Source organism: Cryptomeria japonica, chromosome 4, assembly GCF_030272615.1.
Source record: "Cryptomeria japonica chromosome 4, Sugi_1.0, whole genome shotgun sequence".
Classification (NCBI taxonomy): Eukaryota; Viridiplantae; Streptophyta; class Pinopsida; order Cupressales; family Cupressaceae; genus Cryptomeria; species Cryptomeria japonica.
This window is the reverse complement of record NC_081408.1, coordinates 756,623,198-756,645,225: the sequence shown is the minus strand read 5'-3', so window position 1 is coordinate 756,645,225 and position 22,028 is coordinate 756,623,198. Positions and strand designations below refer to the sequence as shown.

Below are 22,028 nucleotides of genomic sequence, written 5' to 3'. Positions count from 1 at the left end.
GTCTTGTGTCAGTGCATGCATGTATGTGTTGGTTATTTATTATGTTGTGCTTTGCTTATCCTGTGTTGGATATGCTTGGTGTATACTGGAGTGTGTAGGATATAGGAAAACCACTAATAGTTAGTTTCAGAGGTTCATTTGAATTTGTTTGAGTGTGTGTATTTGTCTTGGCCCACAATAGGATGATGAGGCATGTGATGTTATAGACCTCTCACACTTCTTATCCTAATTCCACATGATTCAATAAACCCTTTTGTGACAAGACCAGTTAAGCGTGTTCATTCTGTGTGCTTTAATTTATTTCTTAGTGTGTATGAACGTTTGCTATGTGTGAAATTTAACTAGATGCTCTAGAATAATTAGAATGCATATTGAAAATATAGGTGCTAAATTGAATTGAAATAGTGAAATTGCAATTGTTCACACATATTATTTTTATATTGTAAATGTAAAAGTAACTTGGATATTGTATACTTATATATTAGAAATGTTCATGACTTGGAAAAAAGCTGTTTTAAGTGGATTATTAAGTAGGTCCTAAAAGATTTGATTTTTTAAAATAGATTTTATCTCTTAAACTTGTTCGGTGTAGAAAGAAATAAGTTATTTTTAGAATATATTTTTCTTATATATTGGAAAAGTGTTTTATTGTTAAGTGTTATGTAATTTATTAGATTGAATTAAAGGATAGAAAATTTCTCTTCAAAACTGAGTGTTTTTGAAGATTTTGAAAGGGGTTTGTGCTTGGAAGAAGGATCAAACTCTTTGGAGTGGTTTGGTCTGTGCTTGGGGTTAAAGATTCATCAAACCCTTTGTTGAAAAGTTATCATTGATGTTATGATGACTTGATTAAAGTTAAAGGATATAATTGCTGTAATGTAATGTCCTCAATTGCATCGGTTGAGATTAAAGACTGTGATTCTAATGACAGAAATTAATATTGAAGAATGCATAGATTATATACAGACCAAGATGGTGGAGATAAATACATACTAAGCGATTGAGGCAAGTACAGCAAATACATGCTAAGCAGTTAAGATAAATACAAAAGCACAAAGGAATTGTTAAAGACGGATTATAACATACAATGCAGCAATATGTAATATGTAACGATTAGCAGCAATGAGAAGTGGCGATTTGTTAAGGAACCGATTTGTTAATACTCCTAATGGGTGCAGTTTACTTCAAGGACATTTTATTGAGAAAAATATTTAATTAAAAGGTGATTTGTTTTAATGAAGAGTGATGTTTAGAGATATCTAATCTCAAAGGGTACGTCCCTTCAATGAATATGAAGGTATAAATAGAGATTGGGGATACGGATTAGAATGAAGTGAGTGTTGAGGAGAGAAAAAGAAATCAGATACACCAACACATGAAGAGCAGAATTTGAGAAGATTATTTGCATGTTATAGGAGGAAATCATAAAAAATTGTATGGCAGATTTATAAGAAGTTTAATGAGGAGATTATGATCAATTTTGTAGCAGATGTATGATCATCTTATAGCAGATTGAAGAAGAAAGTTATAGCAAAATTTGTGAAGAAAATTCAAATGAGGGGTTGGTGTCTCTACAGGGTTGGTGCTCACAAAGTGAATGAGGGATTGGTGCCTACAAAACTTGTAAAAAGAAGATTAATACAAGCAATATTTTTGTTGTGGTTTTCTCTTGCAAGGGTTTCTAGGTAAACTTTGTTGTTGTTGTGTTGCTCGTTGTTTGATTTCTCATATGTGTGATTTGTTATTGGCGAGACCTTGTCAACTATAATGATCTATTGTCTACCAAATCCTATCTTGGATTTGGAGAGGCATGATGATAACACTCCACCCATTAAACTACTCTCTTCTCCCTTGTTCAATTGGATTATTGTGTGTAGAATTTGTGATTGGTGGGGCCGTTATGATGCTGTCCTAGCATTTTATCAATGTTAGTGATTGATGGGCACATTTTCCAATTCACGATCTCATCTCCTATGTTGTTCCCTTCCTAAGCACTAACAGTTTGGACCATTAGCCTATTCAACAGGTTCTTAAAGGCTAATGAATTAGGACCGTTCAATCTAATTTATTTGGCGATGATAGGTGTTGCATTGAGCTCAACCAATGGAGAGTTACATTATGACCTTTTCTAGAGTGGATTCGGGTAGCATGTCTATATTTACTATTTTAGTAAGTGACAGGCTAGACACAGACTTGGTCAGTTGGCAATATTTCTATTTTGGGAATGTTAGTAATTGCATTTGATGTTGACATCTTGATAGTTAATGTGGTCTAGAGTGTTTAATTTAAATAATGTTAAAATATTAAAGTTAAATTAAAGATTTAACTTTAGTGTTATTTAATTTAAATAAAGCGAACTTTTACTTAAGTGGGTACTGTTGATGTGTTTTTATGCACTTTGAACACAAAATAAATTACTAAAATATTCTATCCTCTCTTGAACAAAGAAACCTCATATGCTGAAGAATATGATCAAATAAGGCAACTCCAAGGTTTACAATGCGAACAATCGACTTTATAGTCTTGATAGACTCAGTGATGTGATGTGATATGCTGGTAACATAAAGGGACTTATGCTTTGCAAAACAACTGGAACGTGGAATACTTAAACTCACTTTTGGAAAATAAAAGACAAAAGATAAGGTTTGAAGAAATCTGATCTAATCTTAAGAGTTTACTGCTATATTTGATAAATTAAATGGATGAAATAATAATACAGATAACAATGCATACCAGATACAAGAGTAAAATATATCTTTATTCGCACATGAAATCATTACAGAGAAGAAGACTAGAGATGGTTGGCCATGGATTACAATTGATCCAACTCTACCATACTTCCTTGATGTACACAATATATTTAAAGGTCCTGATAGTTGCCAAGAGGAACACAACCGTCAACCAACTGATGCTTTATAACTACCCAAGAGTGAGAACCCACTTAATACAAACAATGAATACATTGGTAAATAAGCAATATTATCGAACATAAAAATAGGCATCCAACTCTACCATACTTCCTTGATGTACACGATATATTTAAAGGTCCTGATAGTTGCCAAGAGGAACACAACCGTCAACCAACTGATGCTTTATAACTACCCAAGAGTGAGAACCCACTTAATACAAACAATGAATACATTGGTAAATAAGCAATATTATCGAACATAACAATAGGCATCCCCCCCAAAAGAAAAAGTTGTCTTCTAGATGACAAGGATAGATCAAGTAATATTTGGAAAGATTGATAACAAGAATGTAGACAATGACTTGGACTGGACAACCCCAACTTGTAGTGTGCTTGCCAAATCAAATGGGGGTCAAGGGGTAGCGACCCTCGCGGGGTCCTGTTGATGTGTTTTTCATGCACATGAGAACACAAAATAAAATACCTAAAGGTACCTTATCCTCTCTGAATAAAGCTCCCGAATGCTGAAGATATCGCAGAAGGATCAATTGGAGAAGCTTCAAGGTTCTGTTATGTAGGATCTCTACTCGTGGATAAGCTCTTTGTGATATGATGTGATTTTGCTGGAATCACAAGGGGACTTACACTTGATGACTAAACGTCTTATTTGTTTTGAATATTGCTGGAACAGAGGATTTCACTACCCTAGACTTTTTGAAAAAAAGGAAAAAAGGATGAGGGCGAGGAAAGGATCTAATTCTGACACTAAGAATGTAGGAGCAATGAATGATCTTTGATGAAATTCTAACTAAGTCTTGTTTTGACATCCCAGGACCATCTCCACAAGATTAGTGCGATCTTCGGAGGAAAGCTTTATGATGTTCAGATCATCGCTACAGGCATAGACACCATCAAGTTGATGCATATCAGTGAAGAAGCGACAATTGAAATTAAGCTTAAGCTGAATGATTCCAGTTGACTACACAAGGCAAGTCTGCAATCAACAAACTGCTAGTAGTATGGATATACAAATTTCACCATCAATCAAACACATTTCTTCCACTCATCTAATAACATGAAATCAAATCTAAGAAGTATAGCGACCATGCAAATTGTTGAATCGACCCATAGATTTCACCATTTCTTCAATGAAGTTTTACAAGCCTTTTACAACAACATCTTGGCAACAATCTTTGCCTTCTCTTTCTATTCTACTCTAATTGCTATACTATTAACTCACTATTCACTATTTCTAACTATTCACCTTTTAACTACTGACTAACTATTGTCTATTAGCTAACCATTGACTAACTATTAGCCTTTACAAATGAGGAGCCAGGGCTTATATAGTGCCCTCAATACAATTCAATGGCTAAGATCAATTGAGATCGATGGCCGAGATTTTACAATGAAAACCCTAATTAGGGTTTGTTACAACAAACTCAATTCTGGCCAATGAAATAATTGCATTATTTGGACACATGTCTTCTCTGGAATATTCGACCAATGGAGAACCAGGGTAGGTACATTGAAGTTTGTGCCATCTCCCATGAGTTAGGTACATTGAATCTCGACACGCTGAGGTGGACCAATCCGATTGGAGGAGTGATGACTAGGATGCCACCTTGTCTGACACTTGTAACTCGGTAGATATTCAATTTGATGTTGCTGAGAAGCTAGCTTTAATTAACTCTTCTGAAACTGTTTGCTTCTTCAACAAACCCTTGCTTTAACTTCCTTTGTCTTCGATGTGCAGGATGGATGGTGTACCTTTCCTTCGAATGCTGGACTGGAAGAGGTCGTCCCTGATGATGCTGGACCGGAGAAGGCAGTCCTTGATGATGCTGGGCTGGAGAAGGTCGCCTTTTAACTGCAAGACAAACAAAAAGATGATTAAGGACACATAATAAATTCATTTCAACATAGCATTTTATACCTTAAATCATCAACAAGAAGACATCAAAATTAAGTTTGTTCAAGAGTCTTTCCAGGGACAGGCCCTATAAGAATTTCGCCCTGGACCCTCTGGAAGGGTCAGGAGCGAATTTTGCACTTTTGGACAAATTCCATCATGTCTTTATTCCAAAATACCTTCCAAGGAAAGCATACACTAGTCTTTTCTCCACCAAGGCCTGGGAATCCATTTCTTGATCATCATTGTGAGCAATTTAGGTGATACTGGGAATTTCGCTCTGGACCCTTTGGAAGGGTCAGGAGCGAAATCCAAGCTTTAGGTCTCAATTCCTCATCTCCTTCACTTCAATTCATCTTGCAGGGCAAAGTAACATCATTTCAACCTCAACTACGCCTTAGGACTCCTAGTCTTGACTTGACACAAGGAGGAAATAGGCAGATGAAGAATTTCGCTCTGGACCCTTTGGAAGGGTTAGGAGCGAAATTCACCTTTCAGCTCAAAATTCACACTTTTGAAGGTCAAACATCTTTCCAAGGCATTCCAAATAGCTTTTCTCACCCTAGTCTAGGCTTGACTTAGCACAAAATTTGGAGGATAAGATGGTTTTAGGGTTTTTCGCTCTGGACCCTTTGGAAGGGTCAGGAGTGAATTTTTTGCTTGTAGCTCACTTCTCCATCATTTCAACTTCAAATCACTTCACAAGGCAAGGAAACACTTCTCTTCTCTCATCCAACTCCAGTTTGACTTAATTTTGCAAGGAGAAAAAGGTGATTGAAGAATTTTCGCCCTGGACCCTTGGGAGGGTCAGGAGTGAATTTCTTGTTTGTAGCTCATTTTTTCATCATTTCAACTTCAATCCACCTCACAAGGCAAGGAAACACTTTTCTTCTCTCATCCAACCCAATTTTATCTTGATTTTGCAAGGCAAAATAGGTGATTGAAGGATTTTTGCCCTGGACCCTTTGGAAGGGTCAGGAGCGAATTTCCTCCTCTGGCCTAAAATCATCACTTCTGGAGACAACCATCAACTCAAGGGAAATCACAAGGGCATCTTTTACCTTGGTCTAGGCTTGGCTTGGCACAAATTTTGGAGAAAATGATGGGTTTTAGGATTTTCGCTCTGGACCCTTTGGAAGGGTCAGGAGCGAAAATCTTGTTTTAGGCTCATTCCTCCATCATTTCAACTTGAACTCACCTCCAAGACTAAGGACACATTGTCTCACTCCTATCTAGGCCATAAAAATCAAAATGTTAACTTGTCTTGCAAAGAAAGTATGATCCTAGGATTTTCGGTCTGGACCCTTTGGAAGGGTCAGGAGCGAAATCCTCGGTTTGGGCCAATTTCCATCATTTTTTAAAACCAATTAACTTCAAAAGGGCAAGAACATGTCTCCTCGCACCCATCCAAGCCATAAGGGTCCAGAGCGAAAATCTTGTTTTAGGCTCATTCCTCCATCATTTCAACTTGAACTCACCTCCAAGACTAAGGACACATTGCCTCACTCCTATCTAGGCCATAAAAATCAAAATGTTAACTTGTCTTGCAAAGAAAGTATGATCCTAGGATTTTCAGTCTGGACCCTTTGGAAGGGCCAGGAGCGAAATCCTTGGTTTGGGCCAATTTCCATCATTTTTTAAAACAAATTAACTTCAAAAGGGCAAGAACATGTCTCCTCGCACCCATCCAAGCCATGAAAACCTAACGTTTGACTAGACTTGCAAGGAAAATAGGTGGTTTTAAGATTTTCACTCTAGACCCTTTGGAAGGGTCAGGAGCGAAATTCTCATTTTGGCTCAATTCTTTCAAACTTGATAATTATTGACCATTCAAGGACATGCCTAAGGACTTCTTTAATCATGATCCACACTAGATTTGGCATGAAACTAAGGGAAAAGATAGGTTTTACACAATTTCGCCCTGGACCCTTTGGAAGGGTCAGGAGCGATTTTCCTTTTCTAGCCCAAAATCATCATTTTTTCAATCCCAATCTTCTTTGCAAGGTGAAATTTCATCTCTTTTCACCTTAGGAACAAGGTTTTAAGCTCAAGCAACGTTAAAAATATATTCTTGTAAGGAATTTCGCTCTGGACCCTTTGGAAGGGTCAGGAGCAAAATTTCCTTCCTTGGCCAAAACACTCATTCCTTAACTCCTTCAAACGTCCTTAAGGGTTTCAATATGCCCATTCTCTCTTTCAACATGCCTTGGACATCAAAACTTGGCCAAATAAGGAAAGAAATGAGGTCTAGGAGGATTTTCGCTCTGGACCCTTTGGAAGGGTCAGGAGCGAAAATCTCATTCTTGACTTGATCCTTCATCTTTTCAACTACAATCTTCTCTGGAAGGTAACAAAACATCATTCTTCACCCATGAGACAAGGTTTGTGGTCTAAGCAAGGTCAAAAAAATAGGCTTGCAAGGAATTTCGCTTTGGACCCTTTGGAAGGGTCAGGAGCGAAATTCACCTTCTTGGCTAGAATCCTTCATTTTTTCAAAGCTTTCAAACATTTCCAACGTCCAAACATGTCTACTCTTCCCTTCAAAATGCCTTGCAAATCAAAATTTGGTCAAATAAGGCAAGAAATGAGTCTTAGGTTGATTTTCACTCTGGACCCTTTGGAAGGGTCAGGAGTGAAAATCTTGATTTAGGCTTTAATTGCTCATTTTTCAAACTTCAATCTTCTCTTGGAGGCAAATATAGATTGTTTTCCACTTGAGGAACCAGGTTTTAAGCCCATTCAAGGTAGCAAATGAGGATTATAGTGAATTTCGCTCTGGACCCTTTGGAAGGGTCAGGAGCGAAATTCCTATTCTTGGCTAAAATCTTCATCTCATCCACCTTTACTCACCTCCTCAGGTCAAAACATGTCAAAAATCCCCCAAACATGCATAAGGAACTATGAAATTGGTCTTGACAAGTGATAAATTGAGGTGCATAAGGATTTTCGCTCTGGACCCTTTGGAAGGGTCAGGAGCAAAATTCCTAATCTTGGCCAAAATCCTTCACATTTCTACGTTCCATCACCTCAAAAGGCAGAGACATGTTATTTCCTTCCCAAATTCGCCCATGGAACAAGGTTGGTATCCAAAACAAGGGAGCAAATGAGGCTTATGAAGAATTTTGCTTTGGACCCTTTGGAAGGGTTAGGAGCGAAATTCCTATTTTTGGACAAGATCCTCACTTTTCAAAACACTTCTAAAGGCAAGAACACATCAAGACTCACACACAATGCCTAATAAACCAACGCCCATCCAAAACAAGGAAGGAAAATGAGGGTTATAAGGATTTTCGCTCTGGACCCTTTGGAAGGGTCAAGAGCGAAATTCTACTCCCAGGCTAGAATCCATCATCCCAAGGTCTCAAATCTCCTCTCCAAGGCAAAGTTGCATCAAACCTTCTCAATTATGCCTCAAAAGTCTACAAACTTGGTCAAGCTAAGGAGAAAAAAAGAGGAAATATGAATTTCGCTCTGGACCCTTTGGAAGGGTCAAGAGCGAAATTCACCTTAGGCCATGATCCTGACTTCATTTTTTCGCATTTCTTCATTCAAACAAGTGCTTTTGCCTTCATTCAAGCCTAGGAATGCGTTAGTTCTAGGTTTTGGTCAAAGTAGAATGGCTTATGGAGAATTTTGCTCTGGACCCTTTGGAAGTGTCAGGAGCGAAATTCGCTTTGGACCCTTTGGAAGGGTTAGGAGCGAAATTTGACATTTTGGACTCTCCGTCAGGATCATTTTATGGAATATAACATTTAAGTATAAGTGATACTTTTTATATTCCATATGTACTTCCAGGATGTTTGAGAGTGGTTTCGGACCTCCAGGAGTTATATTGCAAAATCTAGTTTTTGGAGGATTCTTTAGTTTTCCAGACAGTCAAATTTCAAGATCAGGACATTCCAGATAGCCAAATTTCAGGATCAGGGCATCCCAGACTTAGCCAAATTTCAGGGCATTTGAAGATCAGGATGACATTCCAGACTTCATCACTCACCAACTTGACCTAACTCGGACCTTCAAGAGTGATACCCACTCACAAAGCAAGACACAATTAGCATCAAGAGCAAAACCAGGCACTAAGGAAGACTCTCAAAGAAACCCTAACCTAGAGCACCTGTTGACTCCCCTGGCTCAAGCAAAGCCTACCATCCTATTGATCCCCTGGCGACACTCAAAATGCAAAGGCTAACAGACAAACCCTAAACACCTAGAAAACAAACCCTAGAAAGCAAAAAGCAGGGGTCCCCATTTGTAATGGGGCGATGTGTGAATACGTCACAACAGGTCCCAAGGGGGCACCAAAACCAAATTAAGACCTTCAAAACCACACAAAACTCCATGGCGCACATGATTTTTGTGATTTTTCAAGACGTCAACAAACAATGCTGATGAAGCCAGAAAATACCGATTTCGTATCAAAATTATGTTCAAGTCGTACTCTCCAGTGAGATTTCAAGATGACATGTCATTCCACTATGTGCTGAAGATGTATGGAAGGATGGCATTAAGATGACTGTATGGTGTACGACCCAAAAATTGTTAGATGTTGTTTGGTAGGGTCTATCATGTACGACCCATGTGGCACCTCCATGTATGACTTGCAACTTTTCCTCATGTGCGGCTTGGAATTGACGTATAGCTTAGTTATTTGTTCTTCATACAAACTCCTTCGCACTTGGTTGTACGATGTACTCCTCATGTATGGCCATGTCTTTCTTCCATATGTTTTCCTCACATACAACCTTCTCTTTCTTCCATATGGATTCCTCACGTACGACTCACCTGCTTCCACGTATGGTGTGTCATCATTGTTTCCGTACAACTCACCTTCTTCCATTTATGGTGTGTCATCATTGTTTTTGTACAACTCCTTGTATTTTCTTGTGTACGGTCTTCTCCATGTATGGATCTTGTACCTAGCTTGTGTGCGGTCCTTTCCTCGACCCCATACGACTCCCCAATGTTGCTTTTGCCCATGTGCAAGCTCATGTACAACTTTCCCTTCCCTCATCCATACAACTCACCTCCACCCCTATACAGCTTCGTTTGACTTCTCTTCACCTTCACGTATAGCCTAACTCCATACAATTCCCTCAAGCCTAACCCCGTACATAATGTTTGGACTTCGCTTGCATACAAACTTTGCACTTCATCAATTTTGTCGTTTTGTAGCATGTTGTAGTCAAAGTGGAAGACTTCATAGTCCTCCATCTACCAATGAAATAATCCATTCAAGAACTTGTTTCATCCTCGAAGCAATCTTATAGTTCCAATACCCCTTCATCATTATGTTCTATCCTCTTCCTTCCTTCATACTCCACCCTTCGTCTTCAAACTCCGAGTTTGAAGATGCCAATTCTTCACTCACCGCTTGATTCCTTAGGTCAATGACATATTTCCTTCCCTAACTCTCGATGTAAAGTGTGTTCCACTTCCAATTGTGATTTGCCTTCGTAGTGATTAACCACCCTCTCTTGAGGAGGGCCTTGTATGCCATTTTCTTTAATGGGATGACGACGAAATCCAGGAAGAAGGGCTATGTGCCAATTGTTACCTTTTGTGCCATCAAAGTCCCCAATGGCTTAATGCCATGCTAGTCGGCACCCACCAAGTTGAAGGTTGGCGACAAAAGTGTAGGTTTTCCAAGGCTCTTCCAAGTTTCCTCTGGTAGTACATTGACTCTCAAGCCTCCATCAACAATGGTGTTTGTTAATTTCATTCCCATAATTTCCATCTCCATGATGGTTGGCTTCCTACCAATGCTCACCATCAACAACATCTAGTCACTCGCCCCGTCCCCTTCACATGGTGGTTTCTCCTTCGATTTCTCCTGTGGCTTGTTTTGTTTCTAATGACTAGAATTGTCGTCACTAACCATGTTGGTAATTGCAACTCCCAGTTGCGACATAGTTTGAAGGTCTATCATCTTGATGGGTAGAATCGTTTGTAGCACCTATCGAACCATGTTCTTCTTTGACTCTAATTGTAATCACGTACTTGCAGTCTTGCTAGAGGTTATTCATTCCTTCGCCAACACTTGTTTTGCTTTTTCTCTAGCTTCTTGGAGTCGTTCCTTCTCCATACAAACGTTTGAATACATTGCCTTCTTTGTTTGTGCTCTTGTGATTGCCAGAACTACCTCGTCTTGTTCCTCCACGTCCAACATATTAATACCCTTCTACTTTGGGCAATTGGTGTCTTCAAGGTCACTTGGTCCACACCATTTGCACAATATTTGTACATTATCTTTCTTATTGTGGTAGTCCCTCGCAAAGTGTTCCCATTCGCTACATTGTCAACATTATATGATAGGACGTCCTTTGTAGTCGTACTGTATTTGATTTTGCCCTCATTGATTTCCATAACCACCTGGCAACACATTTTGTGGTTTCGATGGGCTAGACTCTCCTTGTGTGAAGAGTACTTGCATACTCTAGTCTTCAAATTATATGGACACTCTTTTATTCAATGACCCATCACCTGACAAATCTCACAAAACATCTTTTTAGGATAAATTACCTTTCGTGTGCCCGTCAATTTTGCACTCAATACACCATAGTTCATTACTTTCTTTATTGTTTCCTTTCTCAGCATTCAATTCTTTCATCATTCTCAACATATCCCGCAGAAGGGCCCAAACCATTTCCGATTCTTTGTCACTATTGTTGTCGATGCTCTCATTGTTGGGAAAATTGTTGAGTTGAAAAAACAAGTGTGAAAAATGAAAGAAATTTCAAGGAATGTGACGTCCTGACAAGGAAAATTCCTTGTCAAGATCAGATTTTCCGACCTTGATAAGATGGGGAAATAGAGAGGACTTTGTAAAAATCCTTGTGCAAGAATCAAGTGCAACAATAATCCTTGTACGTGACTAAATCATCCCCCCCAAAAAGAAAAAGTTGTCTTCTAGACGACAAGTATAGATCAAGTAATATTTGGAAAGATTGATGACGAGAGTGTAGACAATGACTTGGATTGGATACAATCCCAACTTGTAGTGTACTTGCCAAATCAAATGGGGGTTTGGGGGCAACACCCTCAGCGGGGTCAAGGGGCAGCGCCTCTCGCGAGGTCCCAAGGGAGCACCAAAACCAAATTAAGACCTTTAGAACCACACAAAACTCCATGGCTCACATGCTTTTTGTGATTTTTCAAGACACCAAAAACAATGTTGATGAAGCCAAAAAAGAACGATTTTGTATCAAAATTATGTTCAAGTCTTAATCTCCTGAGATTTCAAGATGACATGTAGTTCCACTATGTGCTGAAGACATATGGAAGGATGGCAATGACATGACCGTACGATGTACAACCCAAAATTATTACCATGTGTTGTTTGGTAGTGTCTATCCTGTACGACCCAAGTGGCACCTCCAAGTACGACTTGCAACTTTTCCTCACGTGTGGCTGGGAATTGACATGCAACTTAGTTATTTGTTCTTCATACGACCTCCTCCCCACTTGTCTATACGATGTACTCACGTATGGCCTTCTCTTTCTTCCATACATATTCCTCATGTACGACCTTCTCTTTCTTCCGTATGTATTCCTCACATACGACCTTCTCTTTCTTCCATATGGATTCCTCATGTATGACTCACTTTCTTCCACGTATGGTGCATCATAATTGTTTCCGTATAGCTCACCTTCTTCCACGTATGGTGTGTCATCATTGTTTCTATACAAATCCTTGTATTTGCTTGTGTACGGTCTTCTCCATATGGATCTTGTACCTAGCTTGTGTGTGGTCTTTTTCTCAACCCCATATGACTCCCCAATGTTGCTTTGGCCCACATGCAGGCTCATGTACAACTTTCCCTTCCCTCATCCATACAGCTCACCTCCACTCCTGTACAGCTTCCTCCAACTTCTCTTCACCTTCACATACGACCTAACCCCATACAATTCCCTCGATCCTAACCCCATAACATAATGTTAGGACTTGGCTTGCATACAGACTTTGCACTTCCTCAATTTTGTCGATCTGTGGCATGTTGTAGTTAGGGTGGAAGACTTTGTAGTCCTCCATCTACCAGTGAAATAATACGATCAAGAACTTGTTTCATCCTGAGAGCAATCTTCTAGTTCTAGTACCCCTTAATCATTTTGTTCCATCCTCCTCCTTCCTTCCTCCATACTCCATCCTCCGTCTTCAGACTCCAAGTCTGAAGATGCCAATTCTTCACTTACCGCCCAATTCTTAAGCATCACTTCAAGGATTCAACCACAACATGGGAGGTTACCTTACAATGCCTAAAGATTCGAGACATCACAATGATGATGAGGAAATGTAACTATCCAAGAATAGTTGTCAATACAAAGAGATTGAGCATTGCAACATAGAGATACCTCTACATTAAGTGAAGGCATTCAAATCAAAGATCAAGTTAGACAAGCTCAAGGACTTCAAGGAGAATGATAAGGAGGTTTTGCATCACAAAGGCTCAATTACAACATAAAGAAGAGCAACATGAAGATCTACATTCGAAGAAGGCATCAAAGAACACTACAATATGGAGAGATGGACTTAACAATGCAAGAGATGATAGCAAAGAGGAACATGACAACATGAGGGATTACGTGAGGACGAAAGGACTCTACAATGCAATGAAGAATAGTTCAACCACATGGAAGATCCAATTACACCAGGAGGCAAGACCAATGCAAGATATCATAAGGAAGGATTCCCAAATGTCGGGATGAAATGTGAAAGAAGAAAGATCAAGGCAAGGAAGATGATAAAGGGGAAGCAATTTTCATTCCCACGAAGAGAAGAGTTATTCAAAACTAGAAGTCCATCCGATGAAGATGAAGTGCTAAAGAGTGAAATCAAGAACATGTCAAGATAATGCAATTTGGGAATATGAACCATCACAACCAATCAAAAGGCTAGAAATGTTGAGTATCAAAAGATATTGCTCGATCACACTTTGTGATCATCTACATGGCAAATTGAGGTGTAATCCAGTCATCATTCAACCAATCCGGTTATTCCAAGTCAACATATCCAAGTTCAATGGATCACACTCATCTAGTCAAGGAGCAAGTGATACATGGTGGGTGCTTCATGAAATATTATTTTATGTACCTAACCTAAGATATTGCTCAATCACACTTTGTGATCATCTACATGGCAAGTTGAGGTCGACTCCAATCATCATTCAACTAATCCAATTATTCCAAGTCAACATGTCCAAGTTCAATGTATCACACTCATATAACCAAGGAGCAAGTGACACATGGCTCTTCATCAAGTATTATTTATATACCTAACTGTTGACATGTTTTTTATGACGTCTAACACAGTTGCCCAACAGTCACTTTACTCTCTCTTGATCAAACAATCGACTCCAGGGTTCCGGTTATGCAATGGATGTGACTCAGTGGGCTTGATGTGATATGCTAGTAATCCAAGGGGACTTACGTTTGATCATTCTTTTACTTCTTTACTATGGCTGGAACTTCATCATCGGATATAGCAATTTTGTGATGCTTCTACTTCAAACGAACTAAATTGGAATGGACTGAAATTAAAGGGGAAAGGGTTAGAAGGATCTAAATCTACTCCTAAGGGCAGTGATATCAATAGATAATGTTTTAGTGGACAAATTCCAAATAAACCAAGCTCTGCTTCGCCAAGTTTAACAACTCCGCAAGAACCGGTGCAATCTTCTGAGGATGTTGAAGGATTTTCACATTGACAAAGTGCATTTATATACCCAACACGGTGCAATCCAAACAACTATTCACAATTGAACTTAGCACAAATTTGGTGGCTCGGGCTAACTTTACACTACAACTTATAATCAACAAGATGCAAAAAGTATGAACCATGGAAATTCATCAAATACCATTACATTTTCCATTGAAATCAAAGCACTATACTCCTACTCTAAGTGAGAAAGGTGAAACCATGCAAGTCTTAAAAAATAACTTAAGTGGACACCATCAGAGAACAAAATTTCACTGTTATTATCTTAAAAACTTATCGCAACAATTTCATGCAAATCTTCCTCCTTTACAAATGAGGGGGGTCACCCCTTTATATAGGCTTCAAGCCTTGGCTATATGCAAAACCCAAATTAGGGTTTCTCCCTAAAAGATTCCCCACACATGATGCAACAAGGTGGGAATCAACAATAAATGCCCATTATGCCCATATACAATTAATTCCATCCCATCACAATTGGTATCCAAAATGCATTAAATGCACCACTCTTCTTTAAATTCGCCCAACATGCACTGAATATTCCTCCATGCAAAAATTGCCCCATCATGTCATAAATGCACCATCATCTCACCATCATCTCCACATGCGACGATTGCATGCAAAAGAATCTGCCATAATGTCTTAAATGTGACGGTTGCATGCAAGAAGATGCTCCATTGACCCGACTGCCACTTGGTGAGAAACCCCTGGAGAGAGAAAAAATTATTTGGGAAGAATTTTCTTGAAGTTCCAAATTTTCCTTGCCTTGGAGAAGATTTTCCATCGATTTTGCACAACTCCTATTTTTTAGGGATTTTTCCAGATTAGGGTTCCAGGGTCCAAGAGAGAATTCTCTCACCAATCCAAATCTAAATTTTTTTCCAAATTTGGATGAATTTTGATGCCTGAAAATGGATTGTTCAAATTTTTTCCCGAGGGGTATTTTTTGTTCTGCTCATCCTTAATTCCTTTTGTGAAGGAAATTTCACTTTTTTTTTGTTTTTCTTTGACATCTCCTTTTGGGCACTACACATCTAACTTGGGCACCATTTGAGCACGATGGAGGATTTTTTTCATTTGATAACTTTTCCTTAGCACCCTAGTTTTGGTACCCATTTCTCAACTTGGGTGCTAATTCCTCATCATGGAGGAATTTCACAAATTTCAACTTTCCATGGCATTTTAAAATTGGCGCTTAACACCTGACTTGGGCGCTGAATCACCAAGGTCGAGGAATTTGACTTGTGAACACTTTTTCCATGCCCCCCTCCTTTTGGCGCCATAGCTTCTCCTTGGGGCTAGGGTGAAGGAACTCATGGTGTGGAGGAAGTTTTGGTGCCCTCCATCCTCCTTGGGCGCTATTTGAGCATGGTCAAGGAAAATGGGGGTGGAGGAAAATTCCTCCACCAACCCTCTTTAGCGCCCTTGCTCTTCCTAGAGCGCCTAATCACCTAGGCCAAGGAATATCATTTGTTCTTGATCATACTTGCCCACTTCTACCTTGGCAAGGATTTGTGTTTGATTCTTCACCCATACTTAGTCAATTTTTGACCATTTTCCGAATTCAAGATGCCACATTTGGAGTTTTGTTGCTAGACTTAAAAGATTTTCAATGCTTTCCACTTTTGGAATGGGAACCCATACTTAGCCAATTTTTTGATCACCTAGCTTGCTTTTTCAAACTTCCGAATTTAGAAATGATCAGGAATGCTTGGTCTTTAGTGTCTGCCTGTGAAGAACTTGCCACAAATAGACTTTCCAAAAATAGAAAGTGTTTCAAAATGTTAGAGTTAGGGCAAAACAAGATGCGGAGACACTTACTAAAAATAGGAACTTTCTAAAAATAGAAAGTCACTAGAATTTGCTTAAATTTCACATATAGGTTCCTTAAAGAACCCTGATTCCAATGCAACGCTCAGTTTTTCAAAAACCCTAAAGGAAAGACCTGAAATTCAAGTCTGAAAGGCAAAACCCTAAAATGGACAAAACAGTCTCCAGACTTAGCCAAGTTTGCTGAAACGAGCTGCAAACTTGATCAAACTGACCCCCAAACACTTTCTAACAAGGACTGACGAGATTGCCACGAAAAGACTCGACAAACCAAAGCCAAAAGAGCAAGAGGACCTAAAAAGTAGGGGGTCCCCGTTTGCAATGGGGCGATGTGTGAAAACATCACAACACTAACCTCATCATTAATTGGTTACCGCTCCAAGAAAGACATGTCCAATTCAATTTAATCATTTCATTGGTCAAAAAAGAGTTTGTTGTAAACAAACCCTAATTAGGGTTTCATTTTGTAAATCTTGGCCATTGATTTGAGAATCAATTTGAGCATTCATTGTAACAAAGATATCTATAAAAGGCTTAGCCTTTTCATTTGTAGAGGTTCATAGGGATATATAATAGTTAGTAGCAGATTTAATCAATAGCTAGCAATTAGAGTAGAGTAGGAGGAAAGGAGATTGTTGCCAGGACTTGTTGTAATAAACATATTTTCTTCATAGAAGTTATGGTGGATTTTGGTGTGCTATTTCAACTTGTTGTATGGTCTCTACTTCTCATAGCGTAAATGTTTGTTAGATGGATGGAAGATCTTATTGTTGATGAATGGTGAACTTGTGTTCATACCACTTGGAGTTTGTTGATTGCAAATTGAAGTGTGTGGTTAAAGTGAACTTGATTAAAAGCTTAACTTCAATCATTGTATGCTCATTATTTATAATGTTGGTGTGCATAAGTGATATAAAAATCATTCGCTTATCCTTAGGAGTTTGCAACTTCTTTGTGTAGTTGTTCCCGCATGGCGAAGCAAAGCTTGGTTTGGTTGCACTGAGTCAACAATGGTTTCTAATATTTCAAGGATTATATTAGATTTCTAAACCCTTAACTCTTTTATCTTTATTTTTTCCAAGCAATTAGTAAGATCCCACGTTCCACCAGAGTTCAAGCGAAACGTAAGTCCCCTTGTGATTCCAGCAAAATCACATCATATCACTGAGTCTGTCTCAAGCAATTAAGTCACATAGTTCGCTTGTAAACCTTGGAGTTGCTTTGATTGATCACTTTATTTAACATTCCAGTTTCTTTGTTCAAGAGAGGATAGAATACCTTGGTATTTTATTATGTGTTCAAGGTACGTAAAAAACACATCAACAATAACTTTTGCAAGGATATCAATATCATGACATTCATGAGGATCACTAAAGAAACATTGCTCTGCAAGGATGAAAAGCAAGCTGATTACATTGACCTCAGATTTCCCTTAGAAATCCAAGATCATCATGAAAGACTACAAAATGATCAATGCAAGACAACAAAACAGAGATGAAGAGAACATTCACCATTCATCAAGGAATCCAAGATGATGATAAAGAGGAGCATTAGAACAACATGAAGAATTGCATGATGATGATGAATGACTCTACAACAACAAGGAAACCAAGAATTTTCTAGACCAAGTGTTCCAAAAGTAAAGTGGAAAGACAAGCTCAAGACATGATGAAGATGAAGGCCCTACAAGGACATCAAAACATTCAAAACATGACAAGGGAAGACTTTCAAGACAAGAGCGCTATTGCACAACAATATTGCAATCCCACCAAACGGAAATTTCTTGACAACCTAGAAAATGCGCTACAACAAGGTGTAGTAAATTAAGTAACTATGGTCGCTATTGTACCTCTATCTTGCTATCACACCCAATTTTAAGATGAGATCAACTAAAGAGGGCACTATTCCTTCTGCATCTTGCAATTTCACCCATCTCACCAAGTAAGGGTGCTAATCCACCTATACCTTGCAAATCCACTCCTTTCAAGGAATCATGGCTAAGGGTGAACATTCAAGGAAATATGCCAAAGAAACATCAAGGCTTCACAAGGCAAGGAAGAGGCCGAGATTTACAAGCTTGCTCTATGATTGAGGATTCATCAAAACAAAGAAATGATAACATTTGCAAGGAGCTCAATATGACATTCAAGGATTGCTCTACGTCATAGGAACAAAGATCTTGGTCTTCAAACAAGGAATAAATAGAGGTTTAAGAAATTTCGCTCTGGACCCTTTGGAAGGGTCAGGAGTGAAATTTTTCCTTAGGCTCATTCCACACTTCTTTTTCTCTTAAATCACCCTAAACTTGACTTATCAAACCTCCTCTTACCATGATCAAGTCAATTTGCCATCAATTTAGCTTAAAACAAGGTTCTTTTAGTGCATTAGGCAAAACATAGAGTCTTTCTAGGAATTTCGCTTTGGACCCTTTGGAAGGGTCAAGAGCGAAATTTGCATTTCTAGACTCTACTCACACTCAACTTGCCTAGGAATTAACCTTTCATCCTTATCTTATCATACTCAAGCCAACTTGCTCTCAAAGTGATGTCTACTCAATGCTCTTGGTGAGGAAATAAGTCTTTCCAAGGATTTCGCTCTGGACCCTTTGGAAGGGTCAAGAGCAAAATTGATGTTTTAGGCTCAAATTTTCCATCATTGACTTCATTTTCAACCTTTCCTCATCAAAAACAAGTGTCTTGCCTTAAAAAATGCTTGGGAATGAGTTAGTTCAAAGGTTTGAGCAAGGTATAATGCTTTATGAAGAAATTCGTTCTGGACCCTTTGGAAGGGTTAGGAGCTTAGACAAATTTCGCTCTGGACCCTTTGGAAGGGTCAGGAGCGAAATTTGGAAAATAGGGCTTGTCCTTGATAAATTTTTCTCTTAGCTTGCTTGATTAGCTTTCAAACATCTTAGGAAAATACCTTGAGGGCAATTTGCTTTAAAATTGTGAGGAAAATACATGTTTTTGAGAAATTCGCTTTGGACCCTTTGGAAGGGTCAAGAGCGAATTTGTTCCTCTAGACCCAATTCTTCCTTCTTTTCACTCATCTGGCTTTAGACTTGTCTTTTTGAATCCTTTCCTTGCCATGTATGTCCACCATTTGATGTCCCTAGTGAAGAAATAGGTCTTTTGGAGGATTTCGCTCTAGACCCTTTGGAAGGGTCAGGAGCTTAGATAAATTTGGCTCTGGACCCTTTGGAAGGGTCAGGAGCGAAATTTGCAATTATGCTCAAATCCTTCACTTTGTTTCACATATCAATACTCTTTCAATCACATCATAGGGATAAGGTTTATGAGGCAAATTAGGACCAAGAAGGGAGATATAAGGAAATTCTCTCTAGACTCTTTGGAAGGGTCAGGGGCGAATTTGAGGAATTAGTCTTAGACACCATCCAAACACCCAGACTTCACCCTCTATCACATTGTTCTCACCTTAGGACATGCCAACAAATCACCTTAAGGAAGTGCCTAGTCAAAACGTTGAATGAAAAGTGCATCTTAACAATTTCGCTTAGGTACCTTTGGAAGGACAAGACCTATCTAGGAATTTCGCTTTGGACCCTTTGGAAGGGTCGGGAGCGAAATTTGTCCCTTTTGCACAAATTCCTCATAGAACTTCACCTCACTTGGTTGCAACTTACTCACAAGGCTTGCATGAATCAATCTTGCCTCAATCACGCCAAAGATTTTGTCCTAAACAAGGAGATCAAAGGAAATTCGCTCTGGACCCTTTGGAAGGGTCAGGAGCAAAATTTGCAATTATGCTCAAATTCTTGACCTTTCTCCAAATTTTCAAGTCTAGGCTTGGTCGTTAGGCATTTCTAAGGGCAAAATAGGTCAATTTTATACCAATCAATGCCTAGAGGACAAGAACTCAGCATACATTGACTTGACCAACTCAAACCTTCAAAGGGGAAATCCTTGATGATACTCACTCACACACCTTCATTCACTTCTTTAACTCAAAGACATAGGTCTCAAAAGGCAAGACTCCTAGCAAGATATAAGGACTTCCTCAAACTCAATCAAGACTTAACCTAGAAACAAGAGCAAGGCCTGACCTAGAGAAGGCTTTCAAAGAGACCTAGACCTGGACTACCTACTGACCCACTTCAACTCAAGAAGACCCTGCTATCCTAATGATCTCTCTGCCAACTCTTCAATGCAAAGGCTAAAAGCCAAGACCAGACAACTAAGCAAAGAAAACTAACCCTAGAAAGCAAAAAAGGAGGGGTCCCCATTTGCAATGGGGCGATGTGTGAATACGTCACAACAAGTACCAATGGAGCAAACATTTGTATGCATTTTATTTTGTAGAGATAAACAATATGTCACCAATTCATATGCATATCATGTCGATAAGTCTTGGTCAGTTCACCATTAGACCCAATGTATTTCATTAACTTGTTTTGGCATTGAACAAGCTGATGTAATCAACCATTTTGGTTTGAACCAACTTAGACATTCTGACAATGGATTGCATTAACACATGTTGCATGTTGAAGAAGTATTCATTGAGGTCAGTTGTGCGGCCACTATGGTTGGCTTTTCGTCGTTTCATTCTATTTGTAAACATTGTAGTTAGTAGGGTGGCCAAAACACTGTATGATCTCCCCTTGCCACTCCAAGATCTAGGTAATTAGAAAGTGTGGAGGCATTGCATATGCATTTTAAATCCAAAACAATTCAAAAAAAAATGTAAGGTGGTTTATGACCTCGCTTGCCTTACTTTTCCTCTCAAAAACTTGGCTTTTACCAATACTATTCACCTCATTTACAATTCACTTTTAAATATGATCAAACCACTTTTAATTCCTTGGTTTCTACCTTCCATCTTTGTCCTCTTTCTAACCATATCTGTACCATTTAGAATCTATTTTGTTGATCTTTTTCATTTCCCATCTCATCCATTTTTTAAACCCCTAATACACCTATTTTCTACATCCTTCTCACTTTCTTTGTTAACTCTACCTATTTCCCCTTAATTCTCTGGTTTCTATCCCTCTATCTCAATTATCTTTCAATTCATATCAATTTCAATACTTGCACTAGTAATCATATAAGATAAGAAAATAGTATGAATTCATACACAATCTGTACCTCATAAGGTTGGCTTTCCAACATGGCCTCTGCTTTGAAAGGTGGATCCATTCTTAAGGGCTCTAATGCTAGTCTCTCAATTTCTTTCTCATCTTCTATCTGTTGGAGATCTCTTCTCCCTTTTGGTCATCACCAACATATATTGATGAAACCATTTCAATTAATGCACATATGCCAACTTCCATTGTAGCAAATATACCTATGAACACAAACTAATGGTATTCTAAGAATTATCATACCTGATGACATAAATTCTGAGTTGAGTGTATTGGAAGCATGAACAAGAAAAAAGCATCAATTGATTGTTATTATAGTCAATACCTTAGCTGCCACTTTGCTTCAATAAATCTTGTATCTCCTTTCAACCCCTGCACAAAGATATTTAACCTTATTGGTAAAAGAATTTCTGTATCTACACACATTTTATTGTAAAGGTTAAAACAAAAAATAGCTGGGAATAGATGATTAAAGTCATATTTGTGAATTTTGAGGCAAAGGATAGAGTGCCTAACTACAGGAACTATAATTAAGAAAGAATTGTTATGCAGATTTTAGTCACTGAAGGTA

At 38.7% G+C, this 22,028-nt stretch overlaps 1 protein-coding gene across 2 annotated transcripts in view; it reads right to left on the bottom strand.

Annotated features, from left to right (window-relative positions):
- Positions 1-22,028, bottom strand: part of LOC131037897 (uncharacterized) — a 71,902-nt gene that overhangs the window by 1,706 nt on the left and 48,168 nt on the right. Inside the window, exon 6 of one of the 2 annotated variants that reach the window (XM_057970138.2) lies at positions 21,783-21,829. The exons of the other annotated variant lie outside the window; for it this stretch is intronic. Coding sequence (XP_057826121.2) covers positions 21,783-21,829 — 47 coding nt within the window. The remainder of the gene's footprint in view (positions 1-21,782; positions 21,830-22,028) is intronic. 2 annotated transcript variants of the gene reach the window in all.